The sequence below is a fragment of the Epinephelus lanceolatus genome, chromosome 6 (genome assembly GCF_041903045.1).
Source record: "Epinephelus lanceolatus isolate andai-2023 chromosome 6, ASM4190304v1, whole genome shotgun sequence".
Classification (NCBI taxonomy): domain Eukaryota; kingdom Metazoa; phylum Chordata; class Actinopteri; order Perciformes; family Serranidae; genus Epinephelus; species Epinephelus lanceolatus.
Genome location: NC_135739.1, coordinates 6,631,675 through 6,644,999, shown reverse-complemented (window position 1 = coordinate 6,644,999; position 13,325 = coordinate 6,631,675). Strand labels below are relative to the sequence as shown.

The window sequence follows — 13,325 nt, the reverse complement described above, 5'->3', positions numbered from 1 at the left end:
AGAAGAAACCGTGTGTAAGGGATCAGCAGCACAGTGGGATCTGTTTATCCAGTACTCTTTTGATTAGAGGTACAATGACTGCTTTGGGGGAGCAAAGAAGATTAGGATTACGTAGGACAATGAGGGAAAATTCCCCAAAAATATAACAGAAGGAAATTTGGTTTTGAATAAAAAGAACTGTGTTGATGTGAAAACAAGCTCCTCCATCTGTGACATCACATATATTTGTCTCTTAAATACAGAACTGAAACAAGGCAACCTTGAATAACAGAAATTCCTCTTTGTCATTTAAGTATTAACACACACCACCTTGTACTGTTATACATGTGATGACACTCACTGACCAGAGAAACTGGGGCACTTTTGCAAAATGACGAGAAGCAGGGGGTCAGTTAATAATAATAATAATAATAATAATAATAATAATATTTATCAGAATATAAAATAAATGAATTGCCTATTTTCAACCTTTCTGCATCTGATGTCCACACTCATCTTTGTAAAAATGCAAATCCAGTGGCAGCAGCCCTGCACAGGTTAGGCATGCAGGAGTGTAAATCTACAATATGAGTACATTAAGGGCTTAGCCTGGACCTCTGTCAGGGGGTCGAGGGGGATCCTCTCCCAGCCTTTTTTTGTTTTTGATAAACAATATATTTATGTACTCTGGCACCTTCTTTACATTCAAAGTACAAAATAAAAATTCCAGTGTGAATCAACTTATTTTCATAGCAAATCAGAGAATGGTCACCAGGCCGTGCATCACCTTATCGCAGTGGAGTTACGGCCCTCGCCCCTTACCTTAACCTTAACCATCATAACTAAAGCCCTGTTTCCACCGAGCAGTTCAGTTCACTATGCTTGTTTTCTGTTTCCACTGTGAAAAGTTGTGCATGGTACCAGTGGAACCATTACGTACCGTTACCGTTTTTGGTCCCCCCTCTGTTGGGGTACCTAGCACACAGATCTGGTATTAAAAGGTGGAGCTGTGAACACTGCAGTCTGATTGGTCAGTAGAGGACGGTCACTCTGCTCAGGACTGAGTTGTGGCTGGTTTTGTCTGAGCCGACTGCTGGGATTTTTAACCTCTCTAACTCCGCCAGGACGCCGATGTCCTCGCTCCCCTCCTCCTCTGTTAAATGGTATCTCCCAGGCGCACTCCGTCATCAAACCATGTGATGTTTGGTATTGCCAGATTCAGGAAGCTCTCGACTTTTCAAAAATAACATAGTTTTTCTTTTATTTATTATGAATTTCACACCAGAGCAGCCTAAACACACAAAGTCCAAAATCGCGATGAGTGGTGACAAGTCATGTCATGCCGTTTTTTGACGGGAAAAGTTAAAGGATGACTCGCGATCTTATGTGGGGCTGTAAGTGGGGACTTAGCTGGCTTATAAAAGGTAGGAGTCTCACTCCTACCACTATTTTTGGCTGAGATACGCCGTCTAGAAAGTGGGATCATAACTGTCACGTTTCATGTGGCTTTATTTGGTGATATTTTATGGTGTTTCTGTGTCAAAAACAACATCAGCTATCACAATCACCTGATTTCAATCATTACAATGTTAGAAACTGGCTGAGTGTTGTTTGATCACTGACAGTACTGTTTTGAAGCCGAGTGAGCGCTTTTGTCTCTTGGAGCTCCGCCTGGATCTTTTCATGGAAAAAACACTGTAGAATGGTCATACTTTGAGCAGTCTTCTTTGAATTTGAAACAATTGTTCATTGATAGTGTGCCTACAGCCCCATAGTGTCATTTACCTGCTCAGATGAAGCCACAGACCATTATTCATCCTGAAAAACTTCTTCTTTTTTTTTTTTTTTTTGGGCAAAATCTTCAATTTATTTGGTGACTTCAGAGGCCCATTACTCTGTATCACCTTGAGTGTTTCTGACATTTTCACAAGAAACTTCAGGGAGTTTTCTTTCTGGCAAGACCTCATGCATGCATGTAGTCAGAGCGGTTCAGAAGCTACAGTCATTTTAATTTGGGTATGTCATTTTAGGCGTTTTTGCCACAAAATGGGGGTGGAGTACTTAAGGTGGAACGTTAACTTGTAATGTTACTTAATGCATGAGTTCAATCAATCAATCAATTTTATTTATAAAGCCCAATATCACAAATCACAATTTGCCTCACAGGGCTTTAGAGCATACGACATCCCTCTGTCCTTATGACCCTCACAGCGGATAAGGAAAAACTCCCCAAAAAAACCCCTGATGACATGATTTGATCAACACAACTTAAATATTCCAAATTACAACTTTGACCATTACTTTAGTTTTTATATGACATACACTTTTAGTAATGAGTGGATCTTAAAGCATTTATATGTATGAATTTCGGCCGGGTTATGTGAACTGCATATATTCTAATCCTCACTCTGAGGAAAGTAAAGGGTCACGGACTAAAGAGTTTTAATTTGTTCTGAAAATGTTGGTTCTGTGGACGATAAACGAGGTGCAGACTTCCATCTGTGTCACCGGTAATGAGGAAATACAGTGAGAGCTGGACGGAGCAGTGAGTGACAACAACCCCGCCCTCATTTAAGGGTACTGTTTGCGGTGGAAACACAAGGGTCTAGGCACCATGTCTGAAGGGTTACTGTTGGTTCCGAAGGTACCATACCGAAAGTGTTTGGTGGAAACCGGGCTTAAAAGCTTAAACCCAACCCTAACCCTAATTTAAATCTTATCCTAACTTGAACTTTAAAACCAAGTCTAACCCCAAATAGGCCTTTAAAGGTCTGTCCACAACTGCCAAACAGACAACCTCAAACTCCCAGAGGCTGCGGGGCCGTTGGCTTGACTGCTCTGTGCTTCAAAAACCATCAAACTCTGAGTGGACTTACTGAACTGTGCTTTATGTTCATCACTCCCCCATTAATGTTTGTGAGAAGAGATTTGGTCTTTTTGACAGTGAACTTATGCTCCCATTTCTTTCCATTTTATTAGAGTTCATCCACCTAATCGTAACTCTGATGATTCCAGTAACTCAGAAAGGCAAAACTGACTTTTATCATTATCATTAAAAGGCCTGGACACAGAGAGAACGACACATGAAGAGGCCCTGTGAACTGTTTTAGCTTCAACATGGAGGTGGTGACTAACAGATGACAAACCAATAGAGAAAAGCTGCTTTTCTTTTGGCAACAATGGATTAACAGTGCTTAAGACTTAAATGTTTTTTATAAACATACCAGATCCAAAAGTCCAGTTTTCTGCCACAGAGGAGAAAGAACATTTGCTGGTGTGTGTTTATGAAATATAAAATACAGGCGAGCTGTTAATACCCATTGTCTAATGAGGCTGAGGGGCGGGTGGAGTGCGTGTGGCTCACATCGCCTTTTGAGATATTATTTCTGCTTGACCTGCATTGTATTCATTGAACAGCTTTCACAAAGTGATGAGACCCAAAACAACCAGAGGCCAGAGAGAGGCTGAGCAGACAGACAGCGAAGGTCAGGTCTGCAGTGTTGGTGAGAGCACCTGAGGTCAGCACAGAAAGATGGATGAGATTATTTCAGGAACACCAGTGAAGGCCTTGAAGAAGCAGGCGGGCAGGTCTGGTCAGATCTATGGCCCGAGGGGGAGAGTTATTTAAGGAAGATGGAAAAATGCCAAAAACATTTCAGCGTGCATAATGTCATCACTGATATGACTGTCTGCATATTAATAAATCATCTGCCCCGGTGACTGTGTGGAATAAAAAAGAGGATAGCGCTGATTCTGCTGCATCGATTTGGATCCTTTTTTACCTGTCCATCGTGAGTCTGAGATTGTTTTAGGAGAGCCGTTCTAAGGGTGCTTTCACACCTGCCCGGTGTGGTTCAGTTCAATCAAACTCAAGTTGGTTTGCCCCCTCAGTGTGGTTCGTTTGGGCAGGTGTGAACACAGCAATCACACTCAGGTGCGCACCAAAACAACCAGACTGAGAGCTTCTTGAAGAGGTGGTCTCGGTCTGGTTATAAATGAACTCTGGTGCGGTTGGTTTGTGGTGAGAAAGTGTTCCGACCTGGATCTGAACCAACTGCAGTCACATGACACATTGTTTGGGTTAAACATGAGCATGTTACAGTCCTGGAGGATTATTAATGTGCACCTCCTCCTGTACTGCCTTAATATGCACATTCAGCACATCCAATGCATCAAAACATTGTTTTCTAGTTGGAGCCGCGCCTCGTTTTCAAACCGTATGATTTGACTAAAATGAACAATGACAGCAATATAGTCCACGATGAGCAGCGCTAAAATCAACCTGCGTAGTTGTCCCTCCATTGTGACATTAGAAAGTGTCACATTTATCTTGCAAGTGTACTCTTCTTCAACGTTTGCTTTACTTCCTGGATTTTTCCCACATGGAAATTCTGACCAATCAAGAGCAGCTTTCTCACACAAGGCATTTGATCTGGTCTGCTTGTAAATGCTGCCGTGAGAACACAAACCAACTCTAGGCAATTATACAACATTGGAACAAAATTAGTCCCTGATTCAGACCAAAGGAGACGACTCTAGGTCTGAAAGCACCCTAAATGAGTGGAGTACTTCTTTAAGGGGTCATCAGGATTCACTGTCTGAGAACCATAAATGTCTGAACAAGATTTTGTGCCAGTCCAGGTGGTAGATGTTCAGACATTTCACAGGATAAGTGAAAACTCTGATCTGCTGATTGGGTGTAGGATTCACTCTCTAAGAATTCAATAACAATCCATCCAAGAGATGTTGAGTTACAGTATTTCAGTCCTGACCTAAGTGGGTGGATCAACAGACTGACTGTGCTTGAGCCTCGCCGCAAGAAACAAAACAATGTAGTTGATTAAACAAAGATATAACATGTGTATCCTGGATGTGACAGCGCCAGGTAAAAATATATCTGAAACAAGGCCACACCTTGTTCAGCCAGACAGGTTCCACAGCAATGTCTGTCAACACAGCATTACATGTAACATGTGACTATAGTCAGCACATACCAGAGACTTCACCTTCAGCCTGACAGCTAACTCAAACAGACATTAATGAGTGGTTCAGGCACTTTCAACTCAGCATTTAAGCTTCCACACGGCCGCTCTGGCTGTTACCATGTTCACATTATAAAGCGTTAAAGGAAAAAACACTTGCTGAACACTGAGTCCATGAAATCAGCATAACAATTGATTTCACTGCAGAGTAATGTGTGGGAAGAGACTCCCGGCTTCAGTCAGTAATGACAGCTGAGCAGGAAGACGTGTCATGCTTTGCTACGTATCTGCTGTAAACACAGGCCAGACATATAGATCCTTCTCTGTAAATCTGGTCAATGTAGTCATGACTCAACAAAACACATCTCTACACACAGCTCCTTGTTTTGACAAACAGCAGAAAGTATTTACAGCAAAAACCATCTTGAATCATAGCATGACGTCTATGTCATCATAAACCCTGGAGGAAACGCACCATTTATGACTCTCTGATACTGTTTGACACAATGACCCAGAAGTCAGCGCTGAGTCCAAGAGTGATCCTGCAGGCATCCTGCAGCCGGGCCAAACACAGCTCAGAAGGCTGTGTGTCAATCACCCCCGTGTAGTGGCGGCGATCCAGGCCGGACAGGAAGGAAGCGGAGCTCAGTGCCAAACTTCCTGACACCCACACAGAGACACAATGGGCTGCGATCGCCGGGAGCTGACCCCCACGGGACTGTGAGTGGAGTGAATTGGAGGCAGCGACCTGCTGTGTTCATCTGAGCTGGAAAAATATGTTTATGTGCCTGTGATGGGTCAGCAGAACGCCTCTGACTTAGGAGTTCCAGAGCCAAAAACCAGAGCCAGGGTTTTTACAAGCTTTAGATCCCTAACTACAAATCAGGCATACTTCACAGCTCAGATGTTTTCTTTTAAATGCTGCATAGTTTTAGTTATTTAGATGTTATTTTTTCTCCTGCTCCTGGAAGACATTGTTTTCCATTCATTAATTTCTGTCACATTCACATTACTGTGGTGAGTTTGGAAAAGTCTGTACAGCATAACCTCAGACAAAAACATGACTGACAGAAATGAACGCAGACTTAAAGGTCCAGTGTGTAAAAGTCAGGGGGATTTACCGGCAGAAATGGGATTTAATATATAAAACATGTGTTTTCTTTAGTTTATAATCACCTGAAAAGAAGCATCACAGTGTTTTTGTTACCTTAGAATGAGCCGTTTATATCTACCTAGGGAGCGGGTCCTCGTCTACGGAGTCTGCCATGTTGCACTGCTATGTTTCTACAGTGGCCCAGAATGGACAAACCAAACACTGCCTAGGGCCATTCGCATTTTCAAGTCGGCCGCTGTCGTTAACAGGTTAGCAGATTAGCAGGTGCTAGGCTAGCGGCCCGTCTCCGACGACCCAAATAATCTTAGAGAAACACTAATTTGTACTGTGAAACTACTTGATTCAGTGTTTTTATTGGTTTAAATTACCTGGTCTGTTTGTTTTGAAGAGATAGAGACCTCTGAGGATAATTTGGGTCCCAGTAAAAACCTCCTGAACAATGAACCTTGAAGGATTCTTAACTGGGAGAATTTCAGCTGGGGGCAATCTGCAATCCTCACCACTAGATGCCGCTAAATCCCCCTAAATCTGACACACCGCTCCTTTAAAGTGACTGTATGTTACTTTGGTTTGACAGCAGTTATTGTGGCCACGAGTGACAATTACAGAACAATGATTTTGGGCTAAACCGTAATGTAAAAGGAGCACAAGAGGAGAAAAGTGAAGAGGTCAAGTGCCCTTCATACATTAACATCTTGCTAAAGTGTGCTACCATTTGCTGCTAACATAAACGCCTGGTCACACCAGACCAAATGAGGCTGTGGCAGCAAAACCGCTGAGTATATTGAACACAGCAAAGGTGCACTTTATTGCTTATGAACTTAACTTTTCATTTTTAAGACTCTGGGCTTATTTATGCTTAATATTAGATACTTGTTTGAACACGGATGGAGCCCTCTGTCTGTTCTCTGTGTTCATTTCGTCCATATTTGTGCATGTTTTCTGAAAACTTATGGATACCAACGAAACCGAGCAGTACCACCTGAAATCATGGAGCTGCATAGTGTTGCTTTAACGTTCTCTGTGATGGAAATGAATGGAAGACAATGGCTGCCTGGAACCGTAGAGTAGCGACTACTAAAAATGAGGCAGCATGATTTGCAAATTTGTTCTCTGTAGCGCTAAAACGATCGTTGATAGACAGATAATGAACTGCAACTACCTTGAAAACCAACGACAACATTGTTTAAATATTTTTTGTTGTAAACATTTTCTGGTCCCAACTTCTAAACTGTGAGGAGAGCCTGGTCTCACTGCGAAGTCATCGAAACCCAGCGCTTGGGCAGTGACATGCGGCGTCAAAAACCAATGAAAACCAACGGTGTCTTTGAACGTCGGCATGATTCGCGGCCTGTTACTGTTATAGTTTAACAGCGTCCAATGGTGTCAGGGGGAAACACGGTGGGACAAGGACGAATGTTAAGGCTGCGAAAGTCCAACTGGAGCAGGTGGGACGGGTGGTGGATGGGTCCAACAAACGCCGACTTTCACCCGAGAGAGCAGTGTTCGCGTCCCGTAAGATTTTAATGCCAAACCCTGTTCTGTGTTTTTGTTGTTGAAGGGGGGGGAAAAAAAAAGTCAAATTGCAGTGTTGTACCAACGTAGTGCTTTTAATTTGAAAGAGACTGTATGTAAATGGTAAATTTCTTGTGAAAACAGAAGTGTATTTTGAAAGAAGACAAGGCATGTAACAGGCAGAACTTGACACAGCCTCCCAGAACGTCAACAACCAACACACCCAGGGTGCCTTTCACGTCCTATGTGGGCGTGGAAAGTTCATGACCAAACGTTGATATGTAACGATGTCGGAGTGAGGACCTTTCTCAGTTTTAAATCACTGTAAATTCAGTTTTGTAGGATTTCTGATTGTTTATCGGACAAACAATCTGAATGTTTCACACTAAGCTCTGTGAAATCAGACATTTAGCATCATTGTCCAACATTTTCTAGACAAAACAATCATTGGATTCATTGACAAAATGACAGTTAACGGTTAAGTGAATGTATTTAGTCGTAAAGGAGCTAAAATGCAGAACCACTGGTACGGTCCTTTAAGCAGAGGAGATTTTGCAGACTGAACTCTTGCTGGCAGGTGAGTACAACACACACAAGAACTTTCTGCCTGTAGTAGTAAACAAGCTCATCATGAATAACATGAACTGAGCTAAGAAGGATTTATAATGTGGACAACTAGTGCACACAAATTAGACATCTCTAATTTATCTTTCAGCTAAAACTCTAGCTCTGAGCCTCACTGTAAAATATGTTCTGTGGTGCTACAGATGCAGGGAGGGGACATACAGACAGATGTACAGCTAATGCAGTGATTGTAAAAGGACTGCCCTGCTGTGTGACAGAGGGGTGAAAGAAAGGAGGTGTGTAAAACCTCCCTCTGACACCACACACACACACACACACACACACACACTATAATAAATACACCCCACAGAGCTGATATAATGGCTCCTAATCCTACATTAGAGAGCAGTGGCTGCTCACACAGACCCTGCAGAGGTTCAGTGATGAGCAGCCGCAGCTCTCAGCCCTTCACACTTGGTAACATGTGATGACCAAGCAGGCGCAGAGCACTCACTTTATGCAGGGCTTCAGGAGGCAGCTGAGACGCCTTGAACAGCTCCGCCACTTTGCTGGACGACAGAGCTCCTGAGGGGTCCGCCTGGCACAGGCTGTGGAGACCTGAGTAATACCTTTGCTCGTGCTCGTTCAGGGAGATGAAGCTCCCTGCGGACGCCGCACCGGATTCCTGATCCATTCCCGGGGCTGACGCATGGAGGACCCGCCGGAGAGAAGCACTACAACCAAACAGATCGATGCATCCCGCTCCGGTGGCTCCGGTCACCGGCTCCGGTGTCAAGCTGGAAGCGAGGCGGTCGGTTTGGCAGGAGGAGGAGGAGGAGGAGGAGGAGGAGGAGGGCGGTATCACCTCCGACAGCAGTGCTCCTTGTGAAGACAGACTGACTGCTCGGTTCAGGATCATCCACTCCTACTGCCTATTATGGCTGGTTGTAGCAGTACCGGCCTGAGCCTGCAGGGGGCTGCAGAGCACAGGAAGACTGTCAGAGACAAGGGGCTGCTTTATATGAACATCCCATAATAAGGAGACCACTCTATATATGTAGTCCACTCAGTCTGTGCTTTGACTAGGGAAAATTTCATTAGAGAGAGAGAGAGAGAGAGACACCCACATAACATATTAAAGGTATACCAATATATATTTAGAGGCACAAGATAAATTCAGGGGTCACAATTTAGGGCCTTTGTGTCACGGCATCACACTAAGACGTGCTTATGGTCCAGTAAGTCGAGCTCAAGAGAAAGAGAAATTGCAATAGTAATGTTTCATAGTTTTTATTGGACCTAAAAAGCAAAGCTTTGTGCAACTGGTCCCTGAATACTTCTTCCATCAATGCTGTCAAGTGTTTATTAACACAGTGACTTCCACGGTGGTTTCTCTGGGGCCATCCACAGATTTAAGGGGTTACACCCCAACACTGATTTTATGTTTTAATTTATATTATAAAAATACACAAACACTTCAGTACAACAAATTTAAGACAACCTGTCAGAAAGTGATCCTCTGATAATCCAGTCAATCTAGCGAAAGAAAAAGGCGCAACCTCCGAGGGAAAGTTCGGACCCCTTCACCCCCTCTGCTGCATTAATTCTTTATCCAGTTTTTGCTTTTGTTGTGAAATTTTGGATAATCTGACCTCTTTGGGCCTCAAACAGTTATTTAAAATTAAACCATGTGAGAAGTCTAAAGTGGAAAATCCCTTTTTGGTGGAAGGATGGATGCTAACAACTATAAAACATGACGAGGGACCCAACCAGACACTGCTTTCCTTTAATGGGTCATCAGCCAAAAACATGAGGAACCACTGATTTATTTTTTGACGTCTTGTATTTAATGGGCTCATTGTGTTTTTAACGCAAAGTATAAATCTGAAAAGTAACTGTTAGTACACCTGTTAGAGAAGCAGTTGAGTAAAAAGTAGGTTACAATATTTCCCTCTGAAACGTGCTGGAGTAGAAATAAATAAAACCTTTACTGCTCCGAGGGGGATTTGTTCTGCACAACTGAGCATAAAAGAAACACATCAGCAGCACATCACATAAAACAAGCATCACAAGTGTCATAAAAAGCACGATCATTGAGAAATCAATAAGATCATGTGATCAGAGCTCGTTTGTGGGACAGATGTTGTGACGCCTCATTTAGTCTGCATACCTGCTCCCTGAAGGTAGAGACGTCAGTGGATCGGCTGTGATCTTATGAGATAGATTCATTATGTTCTGATGTGTCATGTGAGGAACACTGCATGTTGGTTCTCCAGACAGTTTGTTCTTGTTTTGTACAGACAGTGCCTCCTCCCCAACTCTGAATACTAAAGGTCAATATACTCTGAATAAAAGTCTTAATATCAACACGGTCAAAACTTCCTTTAGAGACACTGTTGAGCCTTTGCAAACCGAGCATTGCTGTAAGGGACAGAGAGGATTTTCTTCTGCAATGGATGTGAATTTCTTTGGTTTTCTTTGTTTTTAAAACCAGTGAGTTATCTGAGCACCAGCTGCAGAAGTGGCTCAATCTCAGCTCTGTAAATGTGGCCTGTCAGAGCCACATCATCTGCAAATGTTTTTTAATCCCTTCCTTTCCCTTAACATAGACACACTAACATATAGACAGATGCACAGCTGTTACTGATTTACAAAATATAAAAGGTCACAGATAGTTAATGGGGGACAGCGTTTGAAGAAAGGAAAAAAAGTCAGATGAAGTTGTAGCAGTCAGTGAGTGCGATGGGCTTTTTTGGGGGAGTTTTACCTTATCCACTGTGAGGGAGGGATGTCGTGTGCTGTAAAGCCTCTGAGGCAAACTGTGATTTGTGATATTGGGGTTCATAGATAAAACTGAAAACTGAACTGACACCAACAATGAAGAGTTTCACTGTATGCTGTAAACCACTGTTTTACTGTGTATGACAATAAACTTCTTGAACCTTGAATCTTTTTTAAACCCAACTCCTAATGCCCTTAAAAAGCCTCTGCTGCCATCATCTGTTCAGGAACACACCTGCAGTCTGAGGCCCTACAGCAAAAACTACTCATGTGAATCAGTGTGTCAGACTGACCTGAGAGAAACCCCAGAGTAAAAGAAATCTAAAGTAACTTGTGTTTTACCTCAGTTTATTAAAATGCATCAATCTTCACGTTATGGGATATGTTCTGGGAGATCTTTAGATTTTCTGTTGAGTTTTTCTACATGACCTGAGTTTTAATCTGGATAGAAAAAAACTGCTGCTCCTGCGTGTCGAAAGGGGTCAGTTGAGGTGGTTCAGGCATCTGATCAGGATCCTCCTGGGCGCCTCCTGTTAGAGGTGTTCTGGGCACGTCCCACTGGTAGGAGGCCCCGGGGCAGACCCAGAACACGCTGGAGGGATTACATATCTCATCTGGCCTGGGAACACCTCAGGGGTTCCCCAGGAGGAGCTGGAAAGAGTCGCTGGGGAGAGGGGCGTCTGGAATACTTTGCTTGGCCTGCTGCACCACGACCTGGCCCTGGATAAGCGGGCGAAAACAGAAGGACGGATAGATGGATGAAAGGAGCAGCACAATGGCAAATAACATGTGTTTTTATTTCATTTCTCTGTCCTGTAACTGATCATATAAAAAATGTTAAAGCAGGATCCTTTTATGAGGTTTATCTGTTTGTCCTGTGTGGTAAATCTCAGTTGTTTTGCTCCAGGTGGTTCCTGGGTGTTGTCTGTTCTATGGAAAAACACTTATGATGTTTTATGGGAGCAAAAGATCGTTTATAGTCGGTCAAGTGCTCAGTTTAATGTGGTCAGCTGTGGTTGCGCTGGATACAGTCTGCTATCATGAGGGTGAGATTTAAAGAGCAAACCTGGCAGCAGACTTTGCCTCGCCTGCGCTGTGTCAACTTGGTTCCTTATAAACAGCTTCGTCAGGCGTCCTTAACGACGCAGCGGTTGAACAATTAACCAAACTGTAAACATGACTGAATGGATGATTAACTTAAAATGACAGGAATTTGAACTGTGATTTTCTACAGGTTTTCTTACATAAACGTCACACACTGAGCTCACTGCATGGGAGATTTGGTTGAAATCATTCAGCATTTTATTGTCTAACTCACACAATGAAGCTGGTTCAGGCCTGATAACCATGTTTTAGGAGAGACAGGCAGAAACTGGAGAACAACTTGTCCTGAATGTCGAGATTTGGCACATTGAAGGAAGCAGGAATAAGTGCTGACTCTGGCATGTCCCAGTGCAGGGTCATTGTGTGCTGAATTGAGTGCATACCATCCTGTGTCCTGTTTGCCAAATCAGTCATTTGCTCTACGAGGAATGCTGCTCTTATCTCAGCAACAGAGTGGATACGATCAGATGCTTTACTCTTTTACAGTCAGCTCGATACAAGCCACACATTTCTGTTTTTACACCAACAAAAAAGGGAAAATATGGTTAAAACATAATAAAAAAACATAAAAGAAGAAGACAACAGTGTCCGAAAAGAAGTAGGTAGAAGTGAAACTTGTGTCACTATCCCCTTTCTTACATTTCTTCTTTTAACTCATATATTATTTCAACAAAGACCCAAATTTATTTACAACTAATATACAACTATCCCCAGTCTATTTACCAGTTTATTTACAGTTCAAGTACCACCCAGTGTTACAAAATAAATATGCACACCCCTGACACTACTTTTCTGCGTCTATATATATCTGACAAAAATATCTTTTTTATTCTTTAATTCTTTAAATTGATTTATATTTGTGATTTGTTTTAACTCATCACGCAGCCCATCCCACATGTCCATCCCAAACACTGAAATACACAGACTCTTCTTAGTTGTACAAACACAAAATCTAATCTTCAAATGCTAAATAGTTTACGATGACCTACTTTCATTTAAAATAAAACTATAAAAAATATTTGCACCTAGCACACAGATCTGGATCTAAAAGGTGGAGCTGTGAACACTGCAGTCTGATTGGTCAGTAGAGGACGGTCACTCTGCTCAGGGCTGAGTTGTGTCTGGTTTTGAGGCTCATGTAACCACTGTTCATACTGTGGAGCGTTTTATTAGTAAACTGTAACTATAACATGAAAGCATGTTTTCCTGCCTCTCACAGCAGCTGGAGTCTGAGAAAAAAAAAAATTCACTTTGCCGACTGCCGGCAACTTTTAAGGTGGAACATT

The 13,325-nt window shown here is 42.7% G+C and overlaps 1 protein-coding gene across 1 annotated transcript in view; it reads right to left on the bottom strand.

The window, feature by feature from the left end:
- reps2 (RALBP1 associated Eps domain containing 2) overlaps positions 1 to 9,095 on the bottom strand; it is a 34,273-nt gene extending 25,178 nt beyond the window's left edge. The window contains exon 1 of the mRNA XM_033620709.2: positions 8,669 to 9,095. Coding sequence (XP_033476600.2) covers positions 8,669 to 9,073 — 405 coding nt within the window. The 5' untranslated portion in view covers positions 9,074 to 9,095. The remainder of the gene's footprint in view (positions 1 to 8,668) is intronic.
- Positions 9,096 to 13,325: the final 4,230 nt, after the last annotated feature.